This window comes from Acinonyx jubatus, chromosome D1 (assembly GCF_027475565.1).
Source record: "Acinonyx jubatus isolate Ajub_Pintada_27869175 chromosome D1, VMU_Ajub_asm_v1.0, whole genome shotgun sequence".
Lineage (NCBI taxonomy): Eukaryota > Metazoa > Chordata > Mammalia > Carnivora > Felidae > Acinonyx > Acinonyx jubatus.
The window spans coordinates 60249907-60267680 of record NC_069390.1 but is presented as its reverse complement, the minus strand read 5'-3'; the positions used below and the strand labels follow the sequence as shown (position 1 = coordinate 60267680).

Below are 17774 nucleotides of genomic sequence, written 5' to 3'. Positions count from 1 at the left end.
ACTGCCCAGCAGTCCCTGGTGAGATGCCAAGATCACCAGGTAATGTTCTAATTTTTTAAATTGTATCAGTATTACTTAGCAAATCATAAAATCTTAAGCATTAGTGGGCATTCAGTAAAGTACATACTGTGAAGTTGACTTGGAAGGAGTAATAGTCAACCAAAGGATATCTAATGAATTCCCCTGGCTGGTGTTAATTAACCAACCTCCATCAAACCAACAGAAATAGCAATGAAGGGAATGGCTAATTTTTCTCATATCTAGGACTAATGACTATCCAGGGCATTTATGTCAAAGTTGAAAGTATGCATTTTACTCCATCTAAAATGCTCCCAGACCAGCTAGCCATTTACTAGGCAAAGTCCATTTTTGGCCATTGCTACCTGCAGCCCATTTGAATCTTTACACCATCTCATCTGGAAGGCTCTCTTTCCTACCTGTGCCTCTTTGTTTTTAGGGCACAATACTGTCTGTCAGCAGTGAGAACAAAAGTTCATAGAGGCTGAAACCACAAACAGGTTTCCTGTGGTTTGTGGAACATTCTTCTTCTCTTGATAATAATACGTAATGTTCCTCCATTGTTGGTAGCAGCCTATGAGAAACTGAATAGGGAGGTGTTCAATTTGTGTTTTTCATTAATAGTTAAAAATACTGAGGTAGGAAGAAAGGTAGCAGAGGAAGGGATATTAACCCCCCCCCCTCAAAATTAGCATAGAAAAGGTAATGTATTAAAGGCCTTATTCCTGTCTAGCCTAGTTTGTTTTTTAATTCAAGGTCTGCATTTTATTTTCAGTGTATTGATTGAAATCAAAGAGTAAGAGTCAAAGGGAGTGTCATAAATAGAGACCAGGGCTTGTGGAGCTTGAACACCAGCACAAACTATTTCTAGACAGTGTGCCGCTGCAGCTGTGGGACTTAAACCAAATAAAAACTCACGTACAGTGGAGGAGGATGTGTCCAGCAGCATTCTGGCCTAGAAGATGTGTCCAAAGTGGAATAAGTTTTGTTTAGGACTAAGGAAGTTAGCGAAGAAGGTAGTACAATTATTTGTAGCCTTCATTGTTACCATGTAGGAGAGTGAAAGTTCAGCAGAACTAAAATCTTTCCCCTTCTTTCAAGTCTGCCGAAGGTGCATAGGAACAGAAGTGCTCACATTTGGTCAAATTTGTGAATTAAGAGGACTTTCTATTGTGTAGCCTAATTTTCACTTTCCCTAATGAAGGGCAGGATTGCTTGGCCCTAGCTCTGTAAGCGAGCCTCAGTCTCCCATAAACCACAGACATGCCAGCCCATAAAGGCAAATTGTAATCACCAGCTAATGTTCTAGGCAACTTGCTTGTTTCCAGCCTGTTTGCACTCTAACCCCCTACCACCCTTCACTTGGCAAACACACAGCCAAGTTTTTCTCATTAGTTCTTAAGGAATTTGTGTGATTCCCTCCATGTTTTACAATTTGTGCACCTTTATGTCATGATTTATATTATATCTGTATGTTCCCTTTACCTCCACTAGATCCCTGGAAAGACCCTAGTATCTATAGTAATTAGCTCAGTAGTTACCAGGGGGAGACACAAGATAGAAGAATCCTTCCGGGAACCTCAACCCTAACTAAAAGGTATGGAAATTTGAAGGGGCTGTGTTAGTAATCTTTAGGGAATGCAGTATTTTTTATATCATATCAGAAGAAAGTGCAGCTGTGTGTATACCAAATGTAAATGTCTTTGTTTATAGTTGAGGAATACTTTGCTCGATTATATCTTCTCAGAAAGTGTGTAGAATCTCTTAGAGAGATGGGAGGATATCATGATAAAAGGAAAGCAGGAAGTATAATAATCTGACAGGGTCAAAAGGAAACTAAGCATATAGAAGAAGAGAAGGGAAGAAGGTTATATGGAGGAAGAAGAGAAAACAAGGCCTTTGTGGACCTTTCTTTACAAAGAGATGAATCTGTCCTTGATAAAAAAGAAACGGTACCCTTTGGTCTTGGAACATCCACGAGGCATTGTGAAGGGATGCCTTACTCAAAAGGTACATCTGTCTTAAGAGGAGAAGCAGCTTTACTTTTTGTCAAGAAAACATAACGTGAAATTCATCCACCTGGAGGTGTGAATTTTCAGACCATCCAAAGAATGGACATAGATGATGTATGTATTCCCTTCATGTCACAAAATTAGGAGTGATATGGGACTTGATCCAGAGGTCTTCTAAAATTTTTATTCAATTAAAATAGGCTATTTTGTTAAGTTCTTTCCTATTCTGGTAAGTTCTTTCCTTTTGCTTGATACGTTCCTCTCCCAGAGTAGAGTGGAAGAAAATAGGAGAACTCTATTCTGACCTTAATTGTAGCTAACAATGAGGATTTGGCTGGGAGAGTGGAAGTGGAAGGTGAGGGAGAGGGGAGGAAACAAGGTAAACTTTTCTAATGTACATAAGTAGCTGCCACTTCTCCCGAGATTGTACTTCCCTGCTCCATCAGCATGAGTTATGTGGCTTGTATTGGCCAAAGAATAGTGAGCAAACGTGATCTACATGCATTACTCCTCGACAAATGCTTTAATACATAGTTGTCTGTGTTTTTTTTCCATCTGCCCAGTCAGCAATACCTCATAAAGAGGACTTTTTTTTTTTTTTTTTTAATCAGCTTCAAGCCAGGATGGACATGTAGCATAAGTTTAAAAAAGCCAATTCACTGTTGTAAAGCATTGGTTCTCAGTCAGGTGTTATTCTGTTTCGTCTCCCTACCCCCAACCCCCTGCTCCCATGCAGGAGACATTTAGCCATGTCTGGCAACATTTCTGGTTGTCAGAACTAGGGCAGTGCAACTGGCATCTGGTGGAGAGAGGGCAGGTATGTATGTAAATATCCCACAATGCACAGGACAGACCCTCACAACAAAATTATCTGGCCAAAAATATCACTAATGCTGAGATTGAGAAGCCCTGTTGTAAACTTCTGGGATTGCTTATTACTAGCTTATTAGCATAATCTAACCTGTCCTGACTAATACAGCAACTACCACATTAATTTTATAATAGCTAATGTGGAAATAACTGGGCTTAACCAGTTGGATGCCTTCTTTATTAGGAAGACAGGTTTAAAGAAATCCAGGGGGGGAAATGTAGATATTGTACTATGGCATAAGATTTTGAAGGTGGTTCAAAAGATTCAGAAGCTACCAGTTCTACAACTATTACTGTGCAGTTGCAAATATTCTAGATAAGCAAAAATTAAACAGAAAGGTCTAAAACCAGTATGGTTTCTCCAGTGAACTCAAATATTAAAATAAAGGAGGTGTTTTTTTTTTTTAATTTTTTTTTTAACGTTTATTTATTTTTGAGACAGAGAGAGACAGAGCATGAACGGGGGAGGGTCAGAGAGAGGGAGACACAGAATCTGAAACAGGCTCCAGGCTCTGAGCCGTCAGCACAGAGCCCAACGCGGGGCTTGAACTCACGGACCGCGAGATCGTGACCTGAGCCGAAGTCGGCCACTTAACCGAATGAGCCACCCAGGCGCCAAAATAAAGGAGGTTTTTAATCAAAGATAAATATGCGTCTTTCATGGTCCTCTAAAAATAATATACATTTTTTAAATTTTTTAATGTTTATTTATTCTTGAGAGAAAGACAGAACATGAGTGTGGGGAGGGGTAGAGAGAGAGGGAGACACAGAATCAGCAGCAGGCTCCAGGCTCCGAGCTGTCAGCACAGAACCCGACGCAGTGCTGGAACTCCCAAACTGAGATATCATGACCTGAGTTGAAGTCGGATGCTCAACTGACTGAGCCACCCAGATATCCTCTGAAAATAATATTGAAAAAAACTAAGGTTCAAAATTAACATAATTGAGACCCACAGAAAGTGCTAAGATTTACAAAGGGTTTTTTTTTGTTTTTTTTTTTTTACTTGTTTAATTGCATTAGCAGTAAGACCAAGCAGGAAATGAGTTTCTTGTTTGATTCTTATGAATGGATAGAGAAAGCAGAACAACTCCTTCCCTCATCATTGGCCACCAGCACCAGCTGGACTGTTATTTCTTGTTCTTCCATGATAGCTGTTTCTCCAGCATCTTTTTTTTTTTTTTTGAGGCAGTAGACCTTTATAGCTCTGGCTTTTAAAGCTTTGCCTACGCTAAAAGTACCAGAAGAAATTACTGCTTACCTTTGTGGCTTGGAATTGCCTCAACTTCAAAACCTTGAAGAGATACCTGGGTGGTTCAGTTAGTTGAGCTTCTGAGTTTTGGTTTTGGCCCAGGTCATGATCTCATCGGGAGATCGGCCCCCACATTGGACTCCATGCTGCCAGCACAGAGCCTGCTTGGGATTCTCTCTTTCCCTCTCTGCCCCTCCCCCACTCACGTGCACACATGCACACACTCATGCTCTCTCTCAAAATAAATAAATAAAAATAAAAAATAAAATCCTTGGAAATGATAGATTTTAGATAATCCTGTCCCTTGTTAGTAGTCAGAACTACCCAAAGATGGAATGCTATATTTCAGGGGTAGTGGTTCTCAGTCTTTAAATATTTTAAAGCAAAGACCAGAGAACCACTTGGTTGTCTATTCTTTTCTAATCTTGATTGCTTATAAGTCTAAATTTAAAACAATGTATTAAAGTTAACAGATTTGGGGGAGGCACCTGGATGGCCTAGTTGGTTAAGCATCCGACTCAGTTTCGGCTCAGGTCATGATCTCATGGTTTGTGGGTTCGAGCCTCATGTCGGGCTCCATGCTGACAGAACAGAGCCTGCTTGAGATTCCCTCTCTCTAGCCCTCTATCACTGCCCCTCCCCTGTTCTTACTCTCTCTGCCTCTCCCCTGCTCTTTCTCTTTCTCTCAAATAAATAAACCTAAAAAATAAAGTTAAATTTTTGAACACATGTCTCAACTTCTAGGATATTTTAGCCATGTCCAAAGGCAAGATACTGAGAAATAAAGATGCCAGTCCTTCAGTGGCCGTAAAAACTCCCTTGAAACTTCCCCTTTCTCTGAGAATAGGAAGGGCAACTGCAGGGTTCTGATTGGAGTCCAACTCTATTAACTATATAGCCCATGACAATTTACTCTAAGGCTGTCTTGTCCACCTGTCCAAAACTGTGTTTCATTACCTGTCATCGCGTCTGAGTCACCAAATCCACATTCTGAATTACCTGCTTGGTCACTGTACTCCCCCCAAGTTCACAGAAGAATTACTAAAATGTGGTCAATAAGCAGTGGTAGTGTGACAAAATCTGTTTGTCTTCCCACCAGCTTATTGAGTGGTAAGAAATTTAGTAAAAGTAGAAGCCATTAGTGAATTTCTGTTCTTTCTCATTCTAATTCAGCCAAGTGAAGAAAATTATACCTGATGTTTTTCTCCTTTAACGATAATAATGGGATGAGACATACAGTATTTGGAGCACATTCTTGAATTATTACATTCTTTATTAATCTCAATTATTTATAAAGGATATCTCAGTCAAAAGTTCTGAAATCAGGGGCACATGAGTTGGTCAGTCAGTTAAGCATCCAATTCTTGATCTCAGCTCAGGTCTTGATCTCAGAGTCATGGGCTCCATGCTGGGTGTGAAGCCTACTTAGAAGAAAAAAAAAGTTCTGAAATCAGAACAGGGTGATGGCTTAATAATACAATGAGGTAGAATTTAAAAAAAGAGTTTATACTATAATATGGCATTTAAAGATTAAAATGTGAGGGGCGCCTGGCTGGCTAAGTTGTTAGAGCATGTGACTCTTGACCTTGGGGTTGTGAGTTCAAGCCCCAGTTGAGTGTAGAGTTTACTTTAAAAATAATAATAATAATAATAATTGAAGATTAAAATATGCTTTATGTGGGGCACCTGGGTGGCTCATTTGGTTAAGTATCTGACTTCGGCTCAGGTCATGATTTCTTGGTTTGTGGGTTTGAGCCCTGCGTTGGGCTCTGTGCTAACAGCTCAGAGCCTGGAGCCTGCTTCAGATTCTGTGTCTTCCTCTCTGTGCCCCTCCCCTGCTTGCTCTCTCTCTCTCTCTCTCTCTCACACACACAAAAATAAATAAAAAATTAAAAAAAAAAAAGTTTAATTAAATAAATAAAATGTGTTTTATGAATTCCTAATCTTTCATTTGTTGCATGCTTTTTTAGTTTTGTGCCTTTAGATTCTTGATGTTAATAATGCTTACCTGCCCCACAAAAAAGAATTACCAGATCACAAAATAATATAGATAGCAAATAAACCTTCTCAAAAATTAAGTATTACTAGTAAATAAATACAAATTAAAATATGAAGCTACCATTTTCCCCTATTAAAAGTTTTCTGTTATTTTCTTAACACAAAAGTGTAATACATCCTCATTGTAGAAAATAAAATACCAGACAGAGAAAGAAGAAATCACAGTGGCAGCATAATTAACATCTCATTATTTTAGATGCCAATCTTTTTTTCTTTCTGTGTCTAAGATTTATCTGTCATCTCCTATTGACATATGCTTGAACAAAATTTTGTTATTGTAAGTAATATCGCAACAAATACTCTATGCAGTAATCTTTTCTGTTTTTTTTCTTTTTTTTCCTGTTTTTCGTTTTTTGCTTTTTGTTGTTTGGTTTTTTTTGCATCTCTGATTATTTTGTTAGGACTAGTTCCTAGAACTGCCACTGCCAGGTCACAGCATATGGATGTTTAAGGCTTTTGATTATCTTCTCCCAAGTTGCTGACCAGAAAGGTTTTGTCAGTCGTGGGAGAGTAGTGGCTCATGTATCTTCTAATCCATGCTGTTTATGTTGGTTTTTTGCCTTCACATTTTGATAACTCTAAAATGCTATCTCATTGTTTCAGTTTTTACTTCTTTGGTTAATCATCGGAACATTTTTGGGGCCCCTGGATGGCTCCATCGGTTAAGCGTCCACCTCTTGATTTCTGCTCAGGTCACGATCTCATGGTTCATGAGATCAAGCCCCACGCTGGGCCTGTGCCAACAGCATAGAGCCTGCTTGGGATTCTGTCTCTCCCTGCCTCTCTATCTTTCCCTTCCCTGCTTGATCTCTCTCAAAATAAATAAACAAACGTTAAAAAAATAATAATCGGGGGCGCCTGGGTGGCTCAGTCAGTTAAGCGTCTGACTTCAGCTCAGGTCATGATCTCGCAGTTCGTGAGTTTAAGCCCCGCATGGGGCTCTGTGCTGACAGCTTGGAGCCTGGAGCCTGCTTCAGATTCTGTGTCTCCCTCTCTCTCTGCCCCTCTCCTGCTCACACTCTGTCTGTTTCTCTCTCTCTCTCAAGAAATAAACACTAAAAATAATAATAATAGTCAGAACATATTTTACAAGTCCTACCAAAATACTACAAATTAAAGAAAAATCTTCATTGTCAAATTATTAAAGAGAAAACAAACAACACACACCAAAATATTCAACAACAAAAAAGCAGTTAAATAAAAACTGATAACTTCTTTTTTTTTTTTTTAAGTTTATTTTATTCATTTTGAGAGAGAATAGGGGAAGGGCAGAGAGAGGGAGAGACAGAATCCCAAGCAGGCTCCGCATTGTCAGCACAGAGCCCTACACAGGGCTTGATCTACCCCTCCCTGGCAAAGTGGGACTTTCCCTAGCCTGATTTTCAAAATAAAGAATACAACATCTAAAAACAAAAAATGCAATTTATTCTGCATGGTGATAGGTGATTTTTAATATCTCATAATTTTTAATACTTGCCACATTTTTTGTCACATTTTTTATAATTAACATACCACATTTGTGAAGAAAACACATTTAAATACATTGCATACATGGTGCAAGAAAGGAGAGGTAACTGTCCAGAATTTCTGTATCATTTATTCTAACGATTATATTAAAAATTTGATTTTGAAACCACGTCAACAGATAACATAAATAATATTCTGGTAAGCAGTTAAATAGCCAGTCGCCAAAATGTTAAAAGTTCCACTTGCTTGAGAAGCTGACAATTGTTGGAATCCTCTGAACGTGTGAGATTGTTTATAGTTTTTTCCTTTTTAGGTTGCTGCTGTTGATCTTCTGGTTCCTGGAGTTGGAGAGCTCTTTGGAGGAAGCCTCAGAGAGGAACGGTACCATTTCTTAGAGCAGCAACTGGCCAGGTAATGATCAGACCTAAAAGAAACAAAGTTCAGAAATTGATGATGAGGCAGTCTTGGCAAAGTAACAGAGAAGAGTGAATGAGCCTCAGCGCCTGACTGACCTGGATCTCAGATTCTTTGTGGCCTTGAGCAAGTTGTTATGTGACTTCTCTGAGTTTCCCTGTCTTAAAGATTGGAACTGTTATGTGAAATAAGGCCATAGTGTTACTTGTCCACTAATTTGTATGTATCTCTCCCTATGGAAATTGCTTTAAAAATTTTTTTTTAATGTTCATTGATTTATTTTGAGAGAGAGAGCACAAGTGAGGGAGGGGCAGAGAGAGAGAGGGAGAGAGAATCCCAAGCAGGCTCCACACTGTCAACGCAGAACCCGACACGGGGCTCCATCCCATGAATTATTTGATCATGTCCTGAGCTCAAATCAAGAGTCAGACGCTTAAGCACTGAGCCACCCAGGCACCCCAGAAATTGCTTTTTTAAAAGTTAATGATAGAAGCCAACCTTAAAGCTTGTCCTTCATTTTTTGTCTTCTCTGTGTGCTTTTTTATTTACTCTAAATTATGATTGGGGACATAAACAAAGACTCCTATAGGGACATAAAGACAGACTCTGAACCAGAGAAAGGATAAAGCTGGAGAAAGAAAGATACTAAAAATATCCACTAAACTAACATTTAGAATAAGCAGTTTTCCCTTCCTTGGGTTTTCTGCTATGTAAGGGTCTTGATTAAGCTATTTGAATAACTTATTTTAACTTGCTGTTTGAGACCTAGAAATTAATCCATAAAATGCAGAAAATGTTTTGGAGATGAGAAGTAGAGAATTGTGTTTCTAATTGAACTACCACTCCTATGCATGCGTGGTTTGCCAACAAACCACAATGACTTCCTAAACTAACCAAGGTTATAAACTTCTGTTTTCCATGGTTTCCACTTTTGCTGTGCCAGACTTTAAAAAAAAAAAAAGTTTTTCCCATGCTGAAGGCTTAATCCCACTCTCCTACTCTCCAGATAATACTGGGTTTCAGAGTAACCTGGAAAAGCCATAATACTTTGAAAATATCCTGTAAAATTAGCCATTTGTAAGTTCTTCTTTTCCTAGTGGAGAAATGCTTAAAAAGTTGATGTTTTTTCCAAGATCCCAACCTATAAATCTGTTAGGTAACTTGGTTTTGTAATCCCAATCATTTGAACTGCTCTATTTGGTCAGGGTCCAGAAGAAAGGGAATAAATATGTTCTGGGAGGCTTCTTTTTTGTTAGTTAGGCCCCTAATTCCTTACTACTATAATGTTAGAAAGTCCTGGGAAAATTGTGGAATTGAAGTAAAGGTCAAACTCCTTAGATGGAAAGAATTTTAAGATTCTCTGGGGTTTTTTTAAGCACAATAAAAATCACACATGGCAAGAAACCTCATCTGTTGAAAGATTAATTGGTCTGTTTTCTTTGCTTGCTTCCTTCCTTCAGGAAACCTTTCCTCATAACATTACATGTTTACCTAATATCTGATTATATCCAAATTTATCTTTCCTAATGAAATGGTTATATGTGTTTCCCTATCTTAGGGTTATATCTGTGACTTCTGTTCATGTTTTCTGTATATCTGGTTTTTTCATAGTCTTTATCACTTCAGATGCACTGTGATCCCAAACATTTTTTTAAAAAGCTGAAATTACTTTTTTTTTAAGATTTTATTTTTAAGTAATCTGTACACCCAACGTGAGTCTCAGACATAACTACACCTAAGTCAAGAGTCGCACACTCCACCGACCGAGCCAGCCAAGCTTTAAAGGGCTGAAATTAATTTTCATGAATACTAAGAGCTTAAAACTTTATTAGCGTTTTTCAAATTGGCCAGAAAACAATTTTCAACCATATTCTGGAGGCAGAATCTATATTGTTATTTCAATGTTACAGAATGAAAGTTGTGTCTTTGTGTTCCTTCTGTGTGCCTCCCAGCACCCATAATTATGGTGCTTTTCTTATGTCACAGGACAGTAAGCTCATCTGACATGGACCCCTTCTTTTGGGCTCTGGACTATACTTCCTGTAGCATTTGTTGTCTCTGCCACTCACTTGATAACACCTTAGACTATTGGATACGTTAGCTTTCTTACCATATTAAAGGTTCAGCTTCTCAACTGTATTGCATGTTCTTTGAGAGCACAGGTTTTTGTGTGTACTTCTTTATAAAGAGCACTTTGCATACAACCCAGAATAAATGTTTGGTGGTTAGTATCTTTATCTTCTTGCCATTCTCTGAAAGAATTTTGTTATTTTCCTCTTACAGATCAGGACTAACGGAAGCCTACCAATGGTAAGAATGTGACCCTTAATCATTCTTATTATAGCTGTTTGGTCTGATTGTTACACAAGTTTTACGTGTATTCCCAAGGCACTGTGAAACATTGTTAAGAAAAATGAATAGTTCAGTTCTCAGATTATTTATTGTCTTTGAATCCTGGAAAAATAGTAATGATAGTGGCTGCCGTTTATTTATTACTTATTGGGTGCTGCTGGATAACTGTGTTAAAATTTTAATGTATATTTTCTTATGTAATTATCATAACACCCTGCGAGTTGGTTACTATTCTTATCTCCTTTTTATTACCCCTCCAGACCTAAGGTCTAGAGATATTAACTAACTTAACCAAGAGCACACAGAAACATGGAGCTGGGGCTTTTTTCCTAACCATTATGCTTCAGTTTCTCTGTGTGTGAAATTAGAGTTTGAGCGAAGTGATCCCTAAAGTCTGTAGAAATCTGTGCTGTGTAGGAAAGAGCACTTGTCTGCATTCATACATTTACTTCTCCAGAATTGCTCTGGTTTTCTTTCTGCAAACCCTTTCTTCAAGTACTTTTGAATACATACCAATTATGTACTTATATTTTTATATAGTAACTTTCCTTCAGGATCTTGGTGTAATAATACCAACAATATTATTAATTCTTCTGCTGTCCTCAGGAGAAGGAAGGGTCAAATTGTACACTTGCCTTTTGAAATACCTAGATTACAGAAGGGCAGAAGCCTAAAATGATGTGCAGGTCATGACCCTTAAATGCCTTATTATTTACCAATAGTGACTTTATTTTCTTATTTTTTATTTTTTCAATATATGAAGTTTATTGTCAAATTGGTTTCCATACAACACCCAGTGCTCATCCCAAAAGGTGCCCTCCTCAATACCCATCACCCACCGTCCCCTCCCCCCCCCACCCCCCATCAACCCTCAGTTTGTTCTCAGTACCAATAGTGACTTTAGACATACTTAATCTCTCTGAGTCTTGGTTTTCTTGGCTCTGAAATGGGATGATAATATCAACTTAAGAGGATTATTGTGAGGATGAAATGAAATAATATAGGGTAAGTATCTACCTAGAATAGAACCTCAGTAAAAGCTAGTTTCCTTTCCCCTTTCCTTTGTTCTGAGTCTCGCTATGAGGTAGATGAGCCTCCTGATTGAGCAAGCTTATGTGTTTTGCCTGTTTTTGTCTGTCTACAAGATAATCTTCATAGTATGCAAAAACTAGCTAAATACAAATTTTAATTATTTGTTAAATAAGTGTAGGCCTTTCTGGTCTTACTCATTTCAGTACTATTCTTGTCCCAGCTAAAGTTTTCAAACTCTTAAGATCTCTAAATATAAATCTCTGTTATTCTACTCTGCTTCCTTTTATCTGGTAATCACAGTATTTTAAAGGTGGAAGGGATTTTAGAAATCTTCAAGTCTGCGATCTCTGCTAGTGTTCCACTACATTGTGAGTAACCACCCCAGGTGTCTAAAGATTTTACTCACTTCCTATTTCTCCGTGCCATATGCAAATAACATCTGTAACTAGTCCCACAAATTTTTGTGCCATCTCTTCTGTAACCTGGCTGCCGTAGAATCAGTTTAACAACAATCTAACAAATACATATTCCTTCGAAAACTTGTTTTTTAGAAGTGGATTTTTCTATATATCAAAGCAAGGGCAAGAAAAATGCTACAGACTAAATCCATCTGCTGAATTCAGTTTCCAGCCATTTATGCCAGTGTTTTGACATCGATGTATGAGAAATTTAGAGCCAGCTGAAACTATTGCTGGACTTTTAGCAGCCAGCCCAGATCCTGCAGGTGTTTGTGGCAGGTGGCTTGATAGGCCTTTCATCTCATTTTCTCAGTATATCAAAGTATGCCCTGCCCCCATGCCTTGTAAACTTGAAGTTAATTCAGCTACCAAACATTTCATTTACTCAAGATTGTGCTTTTTCCATTATTCCTGATAGTTCTTACTGGTCTGAAGTTTTATACTAGATACTCCTGTTCATTGATCCCTCGCTTGGTGGTAACTCACCCAGTTGCAATTCCTCTTTTATTTTAGAAAGATCCATATTCAATCTTAATTGCCTAAAATACCAATACATGTGGTCATTATTACTGATAGTGGGTAAATTAGGTAATAGTCTTTATTCTTGAGGATCCAAATGACTACCGGCTGTGGCACTTAAGTTTTATTCTGGAAGTGATTTTACAAATCATTCAAGAAGCTATAAAGAAATCCCCCACCAAATGACATAATAAAAATACCTGTAAAGTCTTCCTCCTCCTTCCTTTCCTAAAATAAATTTATGACAAGCCGGTGTATTGAAATCTGAGTTTGAATCATGGCTGTACCATTTTCTAGCCACATGATTTTAAATGGGAATAGAATTAGTATAGCTAGGTTTTGTAGGCTATCTAGCCTTCCAGAAAAATGGATTTGGACATACTATACTAGGTTTGAAGCACAGGACTGGAAATTTCACTCTAGCGTTCAAGAGTATATTTTTGTGCCTTCAGACAACAAATCTTCATGGAGGAAGCATCTACTCCAGAGCAGACAGTAGAGATAAAATGGTTGAATAAGGCACAGTTCCTGTTCTTGATAGAGCTTACAATCTAATACAGAGGGTATCATTTTATAACCTATCAGGCAAAACTCTTCACTCTTCTCTCTGTATTGAACAACATGATTTTAGTAGGGAAAAAAAAGCATTAACAAACAAAAATAGAAGAAGAATATATTTTCAAGAAAATTAATAAAGTTATTAGAACATTTTCTGTAGCCTCATGAGGCAAATTTTCTGCATATAAGTACATAAATAACTTAAAAAGGATCAAGTGACCAAAGCCTATGAATGCATGACAGGAATGCTATTTGAGTTACCTTGGACAGCTCATTATAACTTGTTCTTCACCTGTCTTTGGAGGGAAAAGATTTGTTTACTACTGTGATGTAGATCATGGTGCCTGGGTGGCTCAGTTGATTGAGTACCAGACTCTTGATTTCAGCTCAGGTCATGATCTCATAGTTTGTGAGATCAAGTCTCATGTTGGGCTCTGCTCTGACAGCACGGAACCTGCTTGGGATTCATATTCTCTCTCTCTCTCTCTCTCTCTCTCTTTCTGTCTCAAAATAAATAAACATTTTTTAAAAAATGATGTAGATGGTAACAAATGGCTGCAAAATATTTTTGAAATGTAAAATTCTATCATGACATCTGATACAATACAGCATCTAATAGGTGATGATTCTCTTTTCAAAATCAGGTATCTGGACCTCCGTCGGTTTGGATCTGTACCACATGGAGGCTTTGGGATGGGATTTGAACGCTATCTGCAGTGCATCTTGGGAATTGACAATATCAAAGATGTTATCCCTTTTCCAAGATTTACTCATTCGTGTGTTTTATAGCTGGAAGACCAGTTAAAGAAAATCACGCTGTGCCAGAGGTACTGCATGTGAATGTGCATATAAGAGAATACATGTTTGAAGTATAGAAATGCAAAAGTTTTCAATATGTAATTGTCATGTCCTAAGATATGACCTATGAAAAATAGAAGTGATCATGATTTTCTTAGAAAGTTGAGAGCAATTCATGGAAAAATGAACTCTCTCAAAAAGATACTTGCAGCAGGTAGAATCTCAAAATCTTATTATGTCAATTAAGAAGAAATGAAGAAACTGAACTGTGGTCTCAGAGGTCCTTTCAGACTCTTAAGACAGGATGAGATCGTGTGTTTTACTTTGTCTTTAATCATTAGAGCACTGCTCTTTGTGACCTCTGAGAAACAACTAGGAGCTAAAAATAAAATGTTGGATCTTTTCTCCCTTTCCAATTAATCTCTGATAAATGCCCATCTTATTCTCACCGTTTTACTAAACATTACAGAAGAAAATATTCCTTTTGGGGTCTTTTTTGAGTTAATATTAAGTTAATGTTCTGAATTGAAATCTTTCATCAGACGGGGTGCAAAAAGTCACATTTAATAACTGCTGATCTTTAAGTATAAAAATAGCAAATGGGATGTATTAATTATTTAAACTAATGACTGTTGTAGTTTATAGTAGATGTTTGTAACTTCTCTAATAATAAAATAGATTTTTGATACCTCTGAAAGAAAAATACAGATATATTTTTAAATTCCATTTGACCTTTCCACAGTGAAAAGTGGAAGAAGGTATTTCCAGTGTAAGATGAGCATGCAAATGTAGCTAAACCTGAAGGACGGGTAATTTTGGACTCAAAAGGCAATATTGTCTATTAGAGTTTTTGTGAGGATTGCTGATTTGGGAATCTGAGACCTGACAACTGTAGCACTTTACGTGTATGATTTGGACAAGCCGTTTACTCTGTATGAGCTCATACATCATTTTCCTCAGAGTTGATACAACAATTACATGAAAGTGTGTGTGTGTGCATGTGTGTGCACGCACACACACGCACGCTTAAAACTGAAATACTACACAAATTTTTTTTAACTCTTGTAGTCTTCATTGAGTTACATATCTATGGACTTACAGCCAAATTATATGCTCAGTAGAATTTATATGTATCAAATAATGGTAAATGGCATGCATGCCTAAATAATCAATTTTCTAAGTCTCATTAGATAACTTATCTGAGGTTATTTCCTGATGAGTTTGTATGTGGACTTTATTTTATCCTAACCCAAAGCAAATGACTGAAAGGAACTGCCAAACCTTAGAGCTGGAAATCACAGAAGCCACTAAGATGTTCTCATGACCAAACTTCTGCCTGATGCAGAGAGAGCCTATACCTGGGCAGGCACTTGTTGGCAAAGAGCTCAGTATCCCACAAAATAGCTCATTCCATTTCTGAATCTGTCTCATTTTTCGTTTTTGCGGAGCTAAAATATGCTTCCCTAGAACTTTAATCCCCTGGGCTCAGATACCAAGTTTAGGGCAGGACAAAAGAGATAATTAGAGCTTTCATAAGGCTTGCCTCAATCATGGGCTAGAGAGATAAATTCATTTGTTTGTGTAACAGATATTATTTGAGCTTACTCAGTATGCCAAGAATGGGGCTAGGTGGTAAATAAATGATAGTGAACAAAAGAGAAATGACCCATGCCTTCATGGAATTTACAGTCTATTAGAGAAGATACACAATCAGTAAGCAAACAAATGTATTTCAAAATATGACATATGCTATAATATTTTATAAAGAACAGGGCAAGCATAGGGGCGCCTGGGTGGCTCAGTCGGTTGAGCATCCGACTTCGGTTCAGGTCATGATTTCGCGGTCTGTGAGTTCGAGCCGCGCGTCGGGCTCTGTGCTGACAGCTCAGAGCCTGGAGCCTGCTTCGGATTCTGTGTCTCCCTCTCTCTCTGCCCCTCCCCCGCTCATGCTCTGTCTCTCTCTCTGTCAAAAATAAATAAACATTAAAAAAATTAAAAAAAAAAAAAGGAACAGGGCAAGCATAGATAACTTTGCTAGAGAAGGTATCTCTGAAAAGGTGATATTTAACCTTAGACCTGGAAGATAAATGCAGAAACCATTTTAAAACATTTGCAACATCAGTCAGTATTGATTTGACATTCAAGTCTTGATACTGTATTAATTTTGTGAAGTGAGAATCAGAGACTCTCACAGGCCCCCAACCTGAAGCACTAATATTTTCCCAGGCTCTCGGGCATCATGTCTCCAGTGATTTTTGAGGAACCAGATAGAATTATAATGTTAATATGATGGTGGGGCATCAAAAATAACAGTGGTAGAAAGAACAGTGAATCACAGAAACCCCAGGTGCTGATCCCAGAGCCACCATTGATTTAGCTGGAGAGTGTTAATCTGGTACGATCATCTTTGTGCCCTCCAGTTATTTCACCTGCAGAACTATCATTTCGAAATAGATCAACTCTAAGGATTCTTTTTCTATCTCTTAATCTTTCAGGAATCTGTGCTGGAGATAGTCACTAATAACAATCGATTTAGAGTCTAACTTATACACTTGATTTTTAGCACATGTCAGGTCTCTGAAAGTGTACAGTGAAGTCAAATCACTGAAAGTTCTGCAATAGACTTCAGTGTGTTCATTGTGTGTGTGCGTGGGGTGGGAGAAGGTCCTCCTCAAATAAACATCGTTCTTGCCTTTTTGGTAAGTTTCAGCAGTGTATTTCCCAACTTTCATACTTACTTGTTCTTTTCCTCTACGGTTGATCACACAGTGAGTATCTGGTTGAAGCCAAACACTTGCCACTCATCACAAGCCTCAAAATTGACATCTTTGACTCATTACTTTTACCGATAATTGAGCAACAGCAAATACCGGTGTCAGACAAAGATCATGAAAATGCCAAAACTAAACTTGCCGGCAGGGCAGACGGCATCTACAGGGAAAACTTTAAAATGCCCACTTGTCAGCTGCTATATGAATATCCAGATTCTGCAGAGAAGCAGCATTGTAGAATCCTGTGTAGAATGAATAAAAGTCAAGGACTACCCACGCTATAATATTATTCTTATAGGGCTTAAACTGTGAGTTAAAAGGTGATTTGAGGGTGTTAACTTCTGCTTGAGTAACCAGTTTCCAATGAGGGAAAAATCAGATTCTGTTTTCCCAAGATTTCCAAACGTCACCTCAAAATAGCAACCCCAGCCACCCAAGAAAGAGTGTGTGTATTTTAAAACTTAGAAATGGTTTTTCCATCATTAATTTCCATTCTCATTTCAAATTTTGCATTAGGTGGGGAAAAATAGTTACTTTCCATCTGGCTGTCCTCTGGCCTGGTGAGGTTGTGCTGCTATTTATTCATTCATTCATGTATTTTTTTGGTCTCACAAGAACTTAATTGTGTGAGTGATCCATTCCAGATCTAGACATAATTCTCCCACCCTCTGACCCAGCCCAGAGACTGACTGTCACAGAACAGCAAAGGGACTGTTTGACCTTTTGTCCCTCTCAGACAGTATCTGCCAGAAGCGTCCCTCTACAATGTTATACATTCATTCTCTCTATAAATTGAATCTGGACATTCAAGCATGACTGAACAGGCACTGAAGATGCAATTGGTGAGATGGATTAACTCTACTCTTCTTTAAATCTCTTGTTTCAGATAATTATAGATGAAAGATGCTTATTTGGATCGGATTGCTATTTATTCATATATTTATTTTAGTAAGTGGTGAGGCAAGAACATAAAAATGCAGAGTTGAAAGACAAATTGGCCTGGATTGAATTCATAAGAAATGCGTGGGGCTTGTTGGCTTCTGATCAATATTTGTATTCAGTCTGCAATCTTAAGTATGTATAATAAAAAGAAAACAGGTGGGAGTAATATCTGACTGTAGTTTCTTCCCAGTGTATAGTCCAAATTAAAAGGCATTCAGGACAAAAAATAACCTTAATCACCTGACACAAAAATGA

The 17774-nt window shown here is 37.9% G+C and overlaps 1 protein-coding gene across 8 annotated transcripts in view; it reads left to right on the top strand.

The window, feature by feature from the left end:
• The window catches only part of NARS2 (asparaginyl-tRNA synthetase 2, mitochondrial), a 123724-nt gene extending 107219 nt beyond the window's left edge, over positions 1-16505 (top strand). For 7 of the 8 annotated variants that reach the window (XM_027039878.2, XM_053203741.1, XM_053203743.1 and 4 more), the window contains 3 exons: positions 7989-8086; positions 10373-10399; positions 13653-16505. In XM_027039878.2, the coding sequence (XP_026895679.1) occupies positions 7989-8086; positions 10373-10399; positions 13653-13797 (270 nt within the window). In that variant the 3' untranslated portion in view covers positions 13798-16505. Of the gene's footprint in view, positions 1-1512; positions 1616-7988; positions 8087-10372; positions 10400-13652 lie in introns of those variants that run through there. The other variant, XR_008290517.1, reaches the window with a different exon arrangement.
• Positions 16506-17774: the final 1269 nt, after the last annotated feature.